The 13,123-nt window shown below is 33.6% G+C and overlaps 1 protein-coding gene across 1 annotated transcript; it reads left to right on the top strand.

Annotated features, from left to right (window-relative positions):
* The first annotated feature begins 659 nt into the window (after positions 1-659).
* Positions 660-1,704, top strand: LOC112638178 (transcription factor Adf-1-like). The gene is made up of 3 exons (XM_025409316.1): positions 660-912; positions 1,296-1,458; positions 1,629-1,704. The coding sequence occupies exons 1-3, from the start codon at positions 660-662 to the stop codon at positions 1,702-1,704; spliced, it is 492 nt and encodes a 163-aa protein (XP_025265101.1).
* Positions 1,705-13,123: the final 11,419 nt, after the last annotated feature.

Here is a 13,123-nt window from a genome sequence, read left to right as displayed (position 1 = left end):
CATTACTGTTTATTATCCAAAACAATATCTTTCCATTGTATTGAAAAATATACTTTTACTTTCCTTTTTTAATTTCTTATTTCTTTTTTTTTAATTATTTATAAGATTAAAGACATCAACATATTTCGTATTAAATGTCATTGCGCGCGCGCATCATTTCATCCAATGAAAAATGCTCATAGTTTATCTCGTCGCTTCTTCCGCAGTGGCTTCACCTCCCTTGTCTAAATATTGGGTTCATGCTCCATTCCTATCTTAAGGCCGCAGCACACACTTTTACATAACGCATAATGTATAAAGCATAAGGAAATCAACCAATCGAAGTCCTTCATTTCCATCCTCTCTTCTCATTCTGCGGATCTCACATAGTGCACAAAGCATAATGCATAAATAGTCGAAAAATCCATAAAGATGAATTCTTACGTTATGCAAGCAGATCTCAAGAAACTACTATGTCTTATGTACTAATTTTTCTAACCTATTTTAGGAGATTTCAACTAGCAAAGGAGATTTCATTTAGCAAATCTAAAAAAGAAAATAATATTGGTCAGTATTACAAAGTCTTAATTTTATAAATATTTTTCATATTTATATATATTTTGATATTTATTTATAATCAAATTAATTATGAATATTTTATATATCATTAGGCTATTGAAATGGATCATACTTTTTATTTTTATGATTTTCAATATCAAAATGATTTTAATGAATTAAATAATGAAGATGATTCACAAAATGAAGAGGAGAATTCTTATGGAGTAGATCAAAATGGAATAGCTGGAGATGCTTTGCTCATATCTTTAGTGCGCAACTATTCCTATTTATATAATAAAGAGTTAACTGACTTCAAAGATATTATTAAAAAGCAGAATGCCTGGACAGAAATAGGAAATATATTAAATATGACAGGTACATAATATTTTTCTACATTTGTTTTATTTTTATAAATTTATAAGTCTTTTAACAGAATGAATGATATATAATTTTAAGATGTTTTTTGTTCAGTAGTAGTTTTGTCTTCTGTAATATACTGTAATAAATTGTCTTGTGTTTCAAATCTTAAATATTTTTACGGAAATAATTTGCAAGAAATAATATGTATAAAAACACATAAAAGTATCAATTTTACTGCTACAATTAGTAATAATAGATTAATAATAAGAGATAAATATTGAAAAAAACATTAATATAAAATTAAAAACATAGTCCATGTTTGATCAAAACTTGAGACCTTACTCATTTTATTAAGGTTTCATAGATTATAAGCAATTTAATGTCATTTTCATTGCTAGCGCACGAGTGTCAATCTAGGTGGACACGATTAAGAGAACGATATGCAAGAGAGAAAAAGCAAAAACAGGAAGAAACAACTACTGGAAGTGGTGCTTCAAAGAGGAAGTCTTTTGAATTTTTTGAAAATATGCAAATCTTAGAACGCTTTGTTAAGAGAAGAAGGTAATAATAATAATAAAATTTGAAAAAATCTATATTAAATAAATAATAAAAAGTATTTTTAGTTTAATTGTAAGACAAAAAAAATACTTTATGACTATATTTTATATTCTTCTTACAATAGCATTTTTTGTATAATATAAGTGATTTTTGACAACTTTTTCTTTTTTTAGAACAATATTCAATATGTATAAGAACATACCTCCATCAACAAAATGTATCGATCTTCAAAAGTGTTTAAAATATTAATTGTAATATTTATTTAAAATGAAAAGCGCTTCTATATCAGGAATAACATTACAATTTTCTATTATAGAAATTTTGGTTCATGTGGCAGAGAAAACTCTACTTCTTCAATGATCGAGTCTACTTTAATTTTATCATCTTTAAAAGATAAGAGTGAAAAAACAGATTCAGAAAAAAATATAATTAAAATAGATTTATCAACAAAATTTCATAAAAGACTTAAGGAACCAACGCAAAGGTAAAAGATGCGGAAATAAAAACGGTTATATTAGTATAATAACCTGATAAAACTTTTATTTAAATCAAGTGACAAACGCTGCGTTTCGACCCAATTCGGGTCCTTATCAATGTCAAATCGCAAAATACCAGTAAGCAAAAATAAATTCAATATAACGGTCATTAGTAATAAGTGATGGAAAGACGCAAAACAAAATAAATAGTGATAAAAGAGTCAAAAAAGTCAAAATCAAATACGCAAATAACGGGCGAATTTAAACGCACAAAAAGCGCAACGCAATGATAAGCAAACCCATGATCCAAATTCTTGGTGTGCCATGATAAAAACCATGCCGCTCCACCCTCGAAAAACGCACGCCGACAAGAAAACCCAATCACCAGGTCCACAAACATCTCATTAATACAAGGCAGTCAAAGATGCCTACGTCGATGACCAGCCGAAAATGCAGTGGAGCCTAATGTGTCCTGATTAAACCTTGATTAGGGTGGCATACTATAAAAGAAAAAAACAATAAAGAATGTGTGAACCCCCACTAAATGACATGAGAAACCCCCAAAAGTTAATACGGGAATCAATTTATCAAAATTTAAAGAATAAAAAAGTTATAAAGAATAAATTACAAAAGTAAGACAAAGAATAATATAATGTGAAACAATTAGAAATAGTTAAAAATGCGTACCCTTCCCTAAAGTGAAGGTAAGTAGAATACGGAAATCCTTCGAGGAGAGAGCAATATAGGCACGACACAAATTCTCTAATCGACAGCGCCGGACTGAGTGATACGCGAACGCAAAGAGGCGATGCAAGATCCCGAAAAAAAGAAAAGAGGGGGAAAGGAAGAGATCCCCATCAGGATGAAGGATAAAGAAATGATGAAAGGTAACATTTCGAAGAAATCATTACGAGAATTTCTTTATAATTGGCAAATATATCTTGTCAAGGAACTCCGTGTCACTCTGGATGTTGATACCGTGATTCTGATTAGAAATATGTAACATTTCTGCAATTAGTCTTTTTGTATCCCAGTTCTTCTTCCAAAATGGAAATGTTCGCCCAGTCAAATTCATGGCCCTCCATTCTATGAAGGGACACAACCGAGAGAGACCCCGATGTCTTATTGATATCAGAGCGGTGTTCCTTGATCCTAGTTATTAGTTTCCTCTTCGTCTGACCCACATAAGAAGCATCACAATCTAGACAGCTGATCTTAAATAACATTGGAATGATGGAGATCAGGTAAAGGATCCTTATGTAATCTGACGAAAGAATTCAGTTTGTTGTTCACAGAGTAAGCCAATCTTCTACTCGTATATTTCTTGATATTCGAAATGAAATTTCTGGGAAAACTTGAGGAAAAAGGAATGGTGAAAAAAGGAGAAAGAGTAGGAGAGGAGGGGGTATGGAGATGCAAGTCAGCGTCATTGCTCTTAGTAAAAATTAAAAACTTGAGTCTTTGAGTAATCGTTTGAAAAATGAAATGTATCGGATAACCATTGTTCAATAAAATTGAAATGATAAAAGAAAAATTATTGTTATGAAAACGCGGATGTGAAAGTCTAAAAATCCTGTCAGTCAAGCCGATAACCACTCCTCTTTTATGTGACAGAGGGTGGTGTGAAAAAAATGAGAGAAATCTCCCTGAAAAAGTCGGTTTCCTGTACCAATTGAATTCAATATGATTCTTGTTAATGTTAATAGTAGTGTCCAAGAAAATAGATTTAACTGAAAATAGATTTAAAAAACGAATCAATAAATCTTCTATACCTAATAGTTTAGTTCAGCAATCTTTAACAAACGATACAGATTTGACACATAATATAAAGTAAATATTTGCATTTATTTTGTTAGTTTGCCATAACTTTCATTTATCCTAATATTATTAATATTATTTGGTGCAAATTATATACATGCACACATAGACAAAGATTTATAATATGTGTTACGTCCGGTGGACTTCACGATTCTTTTCTTTCATCGAAACGCTATCTTAGAAGTAATTAAAGATAGGGCTCGAAATTGAAATAAGCAAACGGAACCTAACTCGCGTAAATAAATAGTAAGTCTAAACACTGAGAGTGGCCAATCGAAATAGCGCTAAAGAAAACCTAAACAAATTTTTGAATTATGAGACTCGGAAGTATAAGAAATTCGAACCACTCGTATCTATGGTTATAACTTGATTCATCTTAGAGAATTTAAACAAAAAGCCTGTGGTCCTCAAGAAATTGACCAGAGGTAAACATAAATTAATATTGCACGTGCGCTCGTTCGACAGGCCATTCTCAATCATCAAGCGATAAGATAATCAGCTCCTCGCTCCCACTCTCTACTGGATGGAGCTAAATCTCGCGCAAAAGGGCTTAACCAATTAAAACCTTAAGACACTCCTCTCTTACTGAAAATCTAACTCCTTGGCCCTAAGAAGGGAGTAATAGAAATCATTTGATTCGATTTTCAAAGATTCCCACCATCCAGAAGGGAGGAGGAGCAAAAACTTTAAAATTCATGAGCCGAAAACGCGAACACACAGTTAGTCTCAGGATTTTTTTTCTGGTTATTCTTCTCCGCAAACAGTCAGAGTTACGGTTTAATTGAGTTGCAAAGCAGTCAGTTACAAGTTACAAATCAGTGATAGTTACAAGTGCAGTTGAGTATCAACCTCAGACAACATCACCGATTTGACGGGCAACCAGTTGGCCTACAAATTCACGCTCCGGCCTGAACCAGAAACTTTTATTTGTCGACGCACTCAATAATTAGTAAGTCTCATCTGATTATACTCCCTTTAACCTTCTACGATTAAGTTGTCATTGGGAAAGATATCTTTTTTTTTATTTTTCTTTTATTTTTAAAATAATCATCTTCATTTCATCCTCATTTCATCAAATCAACTATTTAAACTTTCTTCTCTGGCTCATTCCTTTTTCTTAATCCACTTTTATACAATTCCCTGTTCGTCGAGAATCTCCGCAAGGCGGTTCACGAACAATTCCTTGTTCGTCGAGAATCTCCGCAAGGCGATTCACGAACAATTCCCTGTTCGTCGAGAATCTCCATAAGGCGGTTCACGAACAATTTCCTGTTCGTCGAGAATCTCCGTAAGGCGGTTCACGAACAATTCCCTGTTCGTCGAGAATCTCCGCAAGGCGGTTCACGAACAATTCCCTGTTCGTCGAGAATCTCCGCAAGGCGGTTCACGAACAACTCCTCGCTCACCTAGAATCTCTATAACACAGTGCACAAATAATTCCTAATCTTAATTAAATCTTCGAGAGCCGATTCTTCTTTCGACTCCTTTGAAATTCCAACTATTTTTGAATTCATTTCGAACTATGTTATTTCTTTTATTTTCTATATATTAATACTCTCTTAATTATACAGGGTGATCCAAAAGTATGGAAACGGCCAAATAACTGTGGAGGAATGCACTTTGGAGAAAAAAGTTTGAGACAAAAGTTATAGGATTTTTCCCGGGAAATCCGACGGTGACCTTAGATTTGACCTTGGATAGTCATTTGAAGGTCACATAAAGATTACCTTCAATTTCTTAAATGGAACCCCCTATTTTTCATTGCATATTCTTGTAGCTTATCTCGAGAGCTTTCCAAAACACTATAATTAAGTACCTTTTTATTAAGTACTTTTTGAGTTATAAGGCTTGAAATAATTTCTTAATTTTACATAAACCATAAAATATCTAGTAAACCATTCATTTTTCGATTATCTTACCTTCATACTTTTATGTACAAAATAATGAGAGGAATCAATTGGTGTAAAGAAAACATACAGTTGTTTTTAAGAAAAAATATGGAATTGTTAATTGCAAATTACATATCTTTTCTTAGAAACAACTGTGTTTTCTTTACACCAATTGATTCCTCTCATTATTTTGTACATAAAAGTATGAAGGTAAGATAATCGAAAAATGAATGGTTTACTAGATATTTTATGGTTTATGTAAAATTAAGAAATTATTTCAAGCCTTATAACTCAAAAAGTACTTAATAAAAAGGTACTTAATTATAGTGTTTTGGAAAGCTCTCGAGATAAGCTACAAGAATATGCAATGAAAAATAGGGGGTTCCATTTAAGAAATTGAAGGTAATCTTTATGTGACCTTCAAATGACTATCCAAGGTCAAATCTAAGGTCACCGTCGGATTGCCCGGGAAAAATCCTACAACTTTTGTCTCAAACTTTTTTCTCCAAAGTGCATTCCTCCACAGTTATTTGGCCGTTTCCATACTTTTGGATCACCCTGTACAATCTAATTAAAAGTAGAAGTAAATTTTTTGGGATTAATTATTATTTTGTCTAACCTTGAATAATCTTCTCCCAATGACAATAGAGATAGAATTAGGAAGGGTTATATTTGCAAATTCATAAATTACTTGACCGTGAAATTATTATTAGTGCCTCACGGTAAACGCTGGGCTGCATTGCGGTGGCGGAATCGCCGGAACAAACACGCTAAGGGGGAACAGCCTCAAACCACGCCGGAATTCCCCCATCACGATAGATCGAATAGTATTAGTAACCTTTCGCTCAATGATAACACACATTGTGACACTAACACACATTCACTCAACAAAACCCCCTCGATCCCTGCGCCTAGCTACTCCCCTATCTCCTCCCCAGCGCCTTCCCCCTTCTTCCCCGACACACCTAGAGCTCATCACCATTCTCTGCGTCACCTCAACGATCTCCTATCCCTATTTTACGCGAACCTTCTCCCTCCTCCCTCACCTTTAATCCCTCACCTTTAATCCCTCACTTTTAATCGAGTCGATCTCCGTCTCCTATATCCGTAATTACCCTCGACTCCGATCCTCCATCCCCTTCCACCCCCTCGGAGTCCTCGGAGTTCTTCGAAGATCCGGAGGATTTTGCAAGATATCCTCCCGACCTTGACGAGAGTTCCCATCCTTTTGACTTCCCTCCAGAGTCCCCGTCGGAACATCCTCCCCCTAATTCTACACCTGAACCTTCCCATTGTGGCAGATTAAACTATTTTATATCTCAGTTTCCCCTCCTTGATTTTCCCATTCCGGAAGGATCGTTCTGCGTGGGTCGGTGATGTGGACCACGAAGAATTCCTTCATTATTTAACTACTGCCCCTCCTGACTCGATAATTCCTTGGTACCTCTCTGGATCACATTTACCGCTCGCCGTTCCCATCCAAGCTCTGCTAAGGAAATTCCTTCCATCCATCATCCAGTTCGATGACCCTTGATCTTTATTCCCTCTTTAATCTAATCTTCCAAATCCTTTCCTTACAGGCTAAATAAGAAAAATCCACCAAAGCATTGTAAAAACCAGCCAGGATTTAGCTTCCTTAAAACTCCTTTTTATTATTCCTGGCTGATGTCCCCCCCGTACTATTGTAACACCCGCGAAATTACACATGCACAACACACAATAAAAACATTTTTCTGTAAACCCGTTAATCATATAAGTAAATTTTGATTTATGGTAAAGGGTAAATTTATTTACATTTTCCCGCTCACTTCCATTCCTTTCCGAAATCGCACAAGGTCCCATCCCGTGTAAAAGAGATTCGATTCTCTTACAGAAAAGGGACCAACAAGCGTATCGGCCTAAGACACTTACAGAGTTAAAGGAACCATTCTGGTCACTGACCTGTGCAGGCCCCAGGACAGTGCGCTCGACCCGATCCATACACACGCCCGAAAGTGTGTCACCGGGTAAGTAGGTTACGTTCTTCCAGATGGCCCGACCTTTCAAGGGTCTGGACGTAACAATATGTTTAAAACGCTTTATATTTTTTTAGAGATTTAATTTCAGATGATTGCTCAAATAATACTTCTTCATCAATATTAAATGTTTCTAATGATTTGAGGAAGAAAAATTTTACTGTACAACGAAAAATCAAAGGAAAATCACCGGACGTCATAGAAAATGCTATTTATAAAGTTTCATCTCTATTAGAGAACATATTCATTCCAACAACTGACATCATCATCATCAATATTATATCTAGAAATAACAGAAAATATGGCTTTTTGCCAATTAATATTATTTTCACTTAACGCGATGTCTCCACAAAAAAATGCAGAGAAAAAAAAAGAAATGCTACGTATTATATACGATATTTAAAATCTAAATTCTTAATAGAACCCCGATTATCCAGACGATTAGTTATCCAAGTTTGCTGCAAAAGATTTTGTTTACGATTTTTTTCTTGTTATGATTATTATATAATAAATAGTAAATACATATATAATTTATTTCATGACGTTTTATTTTTTGGATAATCGATGTTCTGTATATCACTGTGATACTGATGTAATACTGATGACGCTGTGATGTATTACTACACACTGTGATATTTAAAATACACTATATTTTTTATTATAAAAAAGAATTAATACTCTTATTTATTTGTATTTTTATTATAAAAAAATTATATTCTTCAATAATACTGTTGTCAGTTACAAATTTTAAAATGTACTACTTATAATTTTCTTTTTTCATACATTAAATGTTAAAAAGAATCGACATTAATGTATTATTCATATTTTTATTTATATTATGAGCTTAATTCAATATAGATAAGTGTTCGCAAGCGAGTCCGGCAGTGAATTGAGGAAAGTGGAAGATCGTCAGTTGAAAGATATTTGCCTTCGGTTAACAAAAGGGGGAAACTTTATTAATATCAAAAATAAAAGTGACAAGTGTTCGGTGATTACGATTCACAGTAAGCGCGCGGTGCAAAAAGCGACACAGTTATAATGCGAGATATCGTGAGCGGTGCAGTGAGTTGATCTTTGGAAACGTGCGGATAATCGAAGTCCAAGAGAATAGCGGTCGTTATAAGCGGTGTGAGATAGCGGTGTAACAAAGCGAAAATCAAAAGAGCACGTCTTAGAAAAGCGCAAGACTTCGTCGTGCCCACGTGCGGTGCTCTTTATATAGCAGGCAGAATTTTTGGGCCCGTTGCAACGTGGGCCAATAATTTTCGTATTTTAGCGGTGACCTCAGGGCGCCGCGTATTATTGGCCGCCGATGAGGTCATGAATTGAAATTTTTACACTTGTCATGCGCACGATCTTTTTCGATCAGCTGATTGGCGATCAGCTGATCGTGACGTATGGGCGCGCATGCTCATATGTTGCTCTGATTTTGTCGACGGTTGACAATGTTATTGTCAACGAGCATGATGAGTGTTTCTTAGTCGTTGAAAAAAATAGAAGATAAATCGACCGATTGAGTTTTTGTAGAAAACAGACGTTTCGAGAAGTTTCTTTGACGCCCGTTAATTTTGAAACTTCGAATTTATTAAAGGATTTTTAGTTACGCGAATTTGTTTATCGGAATGCCGATTATGAGTTTTGAACAATAAGTATATCCGGGAATTAAGCTTTACTTTCACTGCAATTTTTTGCTTCTTTGTAAAAGTTTATTATATATTACTTTCTTTTATTATAATGATATTAAAAGTACAAAATAAAGCAATATTTTACAACATTTTTATAATTTTGTTATCTTGATGAACACATTTTTTTGTATAATTATGTAAGATAATATAATACATTATATTTATATTGTACGTATGTATTATATATACAGGGTGAACCACCTAATTTTACCACCTTAAATAACTGTTGAGTACTGTATGTAAAATGTTTTCATACAAAAGTTGCATAGTATCAAGGGGGACACATGATGTATTAATCGCTTTTGTGCTATCTTGCTTTTTTATGGAGATATCAAGGTCATCTTCAACTTCTTAAATGGAATACCCACCTTTTTATTTTATCGTTCGAAAGAGAATCGACTTCTGAGTAAAAAAATATTAACATACATATGGTCTATAGCCAACATTTATTAAGCTATTAATGAACAAAGTTTTAATGTTTCAATTCAAAGAATGATAGCTATGGTAATAGTAGTAGGTATGGTAATAGTTGCGGTGTACAATGTCGAGGTCATTGAGTATGTTTATCAACAAACTCAAGTATACGTGAAATCATATGATTCTCCTGAGACGCTACAAGCAGTACGCCATTCGTTACAATATCGATTTGTAAAATGTATTACTGAAAATGGTCGACACTTCGAGCACTTATTATGAAAAATAAATTTATGTAAAAAACTAGCAATAGAAGATAAATGTGTTCATGTCGTTGATTCCATTATTTCCTAACCTAACCTAACCTAAGCGAATTTGTTGACAAACATACTCAATGACATTGTACACCACAACCTAATATTACCATAACTATCATTCTTTAAAGTATCTGAAACATTAAAACTTTGTTCATTAATAGCTTAATAAATGTTGGCTATAGACCATATGTATGTTAATACTTTTTTACTCAGAAGTCGATTCTCTTTCGAACGATAAAATAAAAAGTTGGGTATTCCATTTAAGAAGTTGAAGATGACCTTGATATCTCCGTAAAAAAGCAAGATAGCACAAAAGCGATTAATACATCATGTGTCCCCCTTGATACCATGCAACTTTTGTATGAAAACATTTTACATACAATACTTAATTCAACAGTTATTTAAGGTGGTAAAATTAGGTGGTTCACCCTGTATATATATATATATATATATATATATATATATATATATATATATTGTATATATATATAAGAAAAGCTCACCTCCATATATTAACTTTAATATTTATTTAAAATAAAAAGTCTTTCTATTTCAATAATAACATCAACACAATTTTCTATTATAGAAACTTTGGTTTACTTTGGTGGTAAAGGAAATTCCTCTTCAGTAAGCGAATCTATCTCGGTTCCACAATCTTCAAAAGATAGCAATAATATAGAAAAAAGTCCCAGGAAAAAATATATTTAAAATAAGCACAATATATACGTATATATTCAACTTTAATTGAAATTACCATGAATCATCGTGATGTATCCCTCTTCTTACAACTTCATACTGCCATGGAATTTCACTAGGTGGTGCCATGAAATAATTAGCAAGTTTATCTCGTTGTTGATATGCAACTGTTGTACTATGATACGTTGAAGTGGGAAGAATGTCTGTGAATGCACCTTGAACGTTTCGTCGCCACTCTCCGGGAATGATATTTCCTGTCACATTTTCAGAGTCCACAAAATTAGCAGGATAATATATTCTTTTCCCCACTTTGCTAAGATTTTCCTAGGATTTTATAAAGTTATGTAGACATACTGTCGCCATGACAACTGTATCCACATATTTAGGATGCATATTAATTGGCTTTCGATATATTCTCCACCGTAAAGCCAAAATGCCAAAAGTATTTTCGATACTACGTCTTGCTCTAGATAATCTGAAAATTAATAAAATGTGTAATAAAATTAAGATAAATACGAGTAACATACATACATCTTTGGAAGATTTCCAGCAAGACATTATGTAACACAGTATCCACTAGTGTGATGGTGCGGTCCCATGATACGGAACGTATGCGCAATGCGGAATTGGCGGAACGCTCGTGATTGGTTTAACCTGTTTTACGTCTGTTCCGCCGATTTCTATCCGCAAGTTTCTATTTTATACACATTTTGTGCGGAACTTCGAAATTGTGTGTATGATGAAAAATGTCGAAACAGCAGATATCCGTAAGAATATTATTAAAAAATATTTTAAATAAGAGTGTAACAAGGAATGGTCCAACTAATGCTAATAATGCGTCAAATATAATTGAGGTGCCATTCTAAAATAATCCATATATTTTTCTGTGTCTTCGATCAGCATTTCCTTTACAAGATTCTCACTTGCTCCTTGTTAAAATCTTCTTTCTAAGCTGAATATAGGTCGCATCCAATATTTTCGTCGTTTTTTAATATTTTCATTTCTTTTTACAATTATATACAATGAATATAATTTTATAATCTTACGGCGTAATTCATTCTTTTTAAATATACACCAACTTTGTTTTAATTTACTTAACAATCCACAAATAATAATAAACAATTTTTCAGAATTCATATTCAATATTAAGTTGTTGTCAGTTTTGAAAGTTATATATGAAATTCATGAATTTTTTGACATATATGTGTGAATCCGATCCGCATAAATTTGTATTTCCTATGTCCCATGCAGCGGAAAATACGGAAGCGTAATTTGCGCGAGCCAATAATGTACGCTGTTCCGATATAGACAACAAAAAAATCTATGGGAAAGAATCTTGTGATTGGCCAACACCAATTGCGTTTCCGCGTTTTCCGCTCCATGGGACATAAGAAAATATATTTCAACGGAACGCAATTGACGGAATGTCTGTGATTGGACGAATTTCGTTCCGCCAATTCCGCATTGCGCATACGTTCCGTATCATGGGACCGCACCATGAGTGAGATACATTGATATGTTCTCTTTCACATTAATTGCACAGTGTCTTTTGCAGAAAAGCTCTCATTGTCATTAGCATTATAATCTTATAACAATACTAATAGTAATAATAAATACATAAATTGTTTACCTGTAATTAAATATTTTTTTCTTTCAAGTAATTTTCTGGCGTAAGGTCGCATCATAGTAGGACTTATTGGAAAACCACTATCTCCAAGAAAAAAGTATGGCATTTTAACATTACTTTCAGGAAGATTTTGCAATCCCTTTGGGAAGATTTAATGTTTTTTCTTGCAGTGCCAAATGAATGTTAGAAGAGGTAAAAATACCACTATCACTATTGCCACCATACGAGCCAATATCAACTAGTGTAAACATGTATTTGTAATCACATGCAGCCATCAACACAATGCTATGTGTTTTTTTGTAGTTGTAAAATAAGCTCCCGGAATTTGGCGGAGCTTGTATCTCCACATGCTTTCCGTCGAAAGCCCCAACACAGTGAGGGAAATTCCAATTTTCCAGAAAATCAGTACAAATATTTTTCCATTCTTCTTCTATTGGTAAACGAAGGTAAATCAGTTGTAATACCTTGACTATGACTGAACAAGTTTCATGAATAATGTTCCGTACAGTTGACTCCCCACATCTAAAAGCCAATGCAATGGACAATATTTGGTCTCTAGTTGCTAAGAATCTACAAAAAATAATTAAAATATATGAATATTATAAAACAAGATACTACCATAAAATATGTGCAAAAATAATATGATGCTACATTTGTTTTATTCTTATATTTAATATTGCATGACAAAATAAATGAGTACCTCAGAGTAATGGCCAATCGTTGTTCTGGAC

Source organism: Camponotus floridanus, unplaced genomic scaffold (assembly GCF_003227725.1).
Source record: "Camponotus floridanus strain SB8 unplaced genomic scaffold, Cflo_v7.5 scaffold258, whole genome shotgun sequence".
In the NCBI taxonomy this organism is placed as follows: Eukaryota; Metazoa; Arthropoda; class Insecta; order Hymenoptera; family Formicidae; genus Camponotus; species Camponotus floridanus.
Note: the sequence above shows the minus strand (reverse complement) of the source record. Positions and strands in the feature narration are given on the sequence as shown.

Coding starts and splice junctions, on each gene's coding strand:
- LOC112638178 (XM_025409316.1), top strand. CDS start 660: ATGGATCATACTTTTTATTTTTATGATTTTCAATATCAAAATGATTTT. Junction 913..1,295: donor AAATATATTAAATATGACAG/GTACATAATATT, acceptor TTTCATTGCTAG/CGCACGAGTGTCAATCTAGG. Junction 1,459..1,628: donor CGCTTTGTTAAGAGAAGAAG/GTAATAATAATA, acceptor TTCTTTTTTTAG/AACAATATTCAATATGTATA.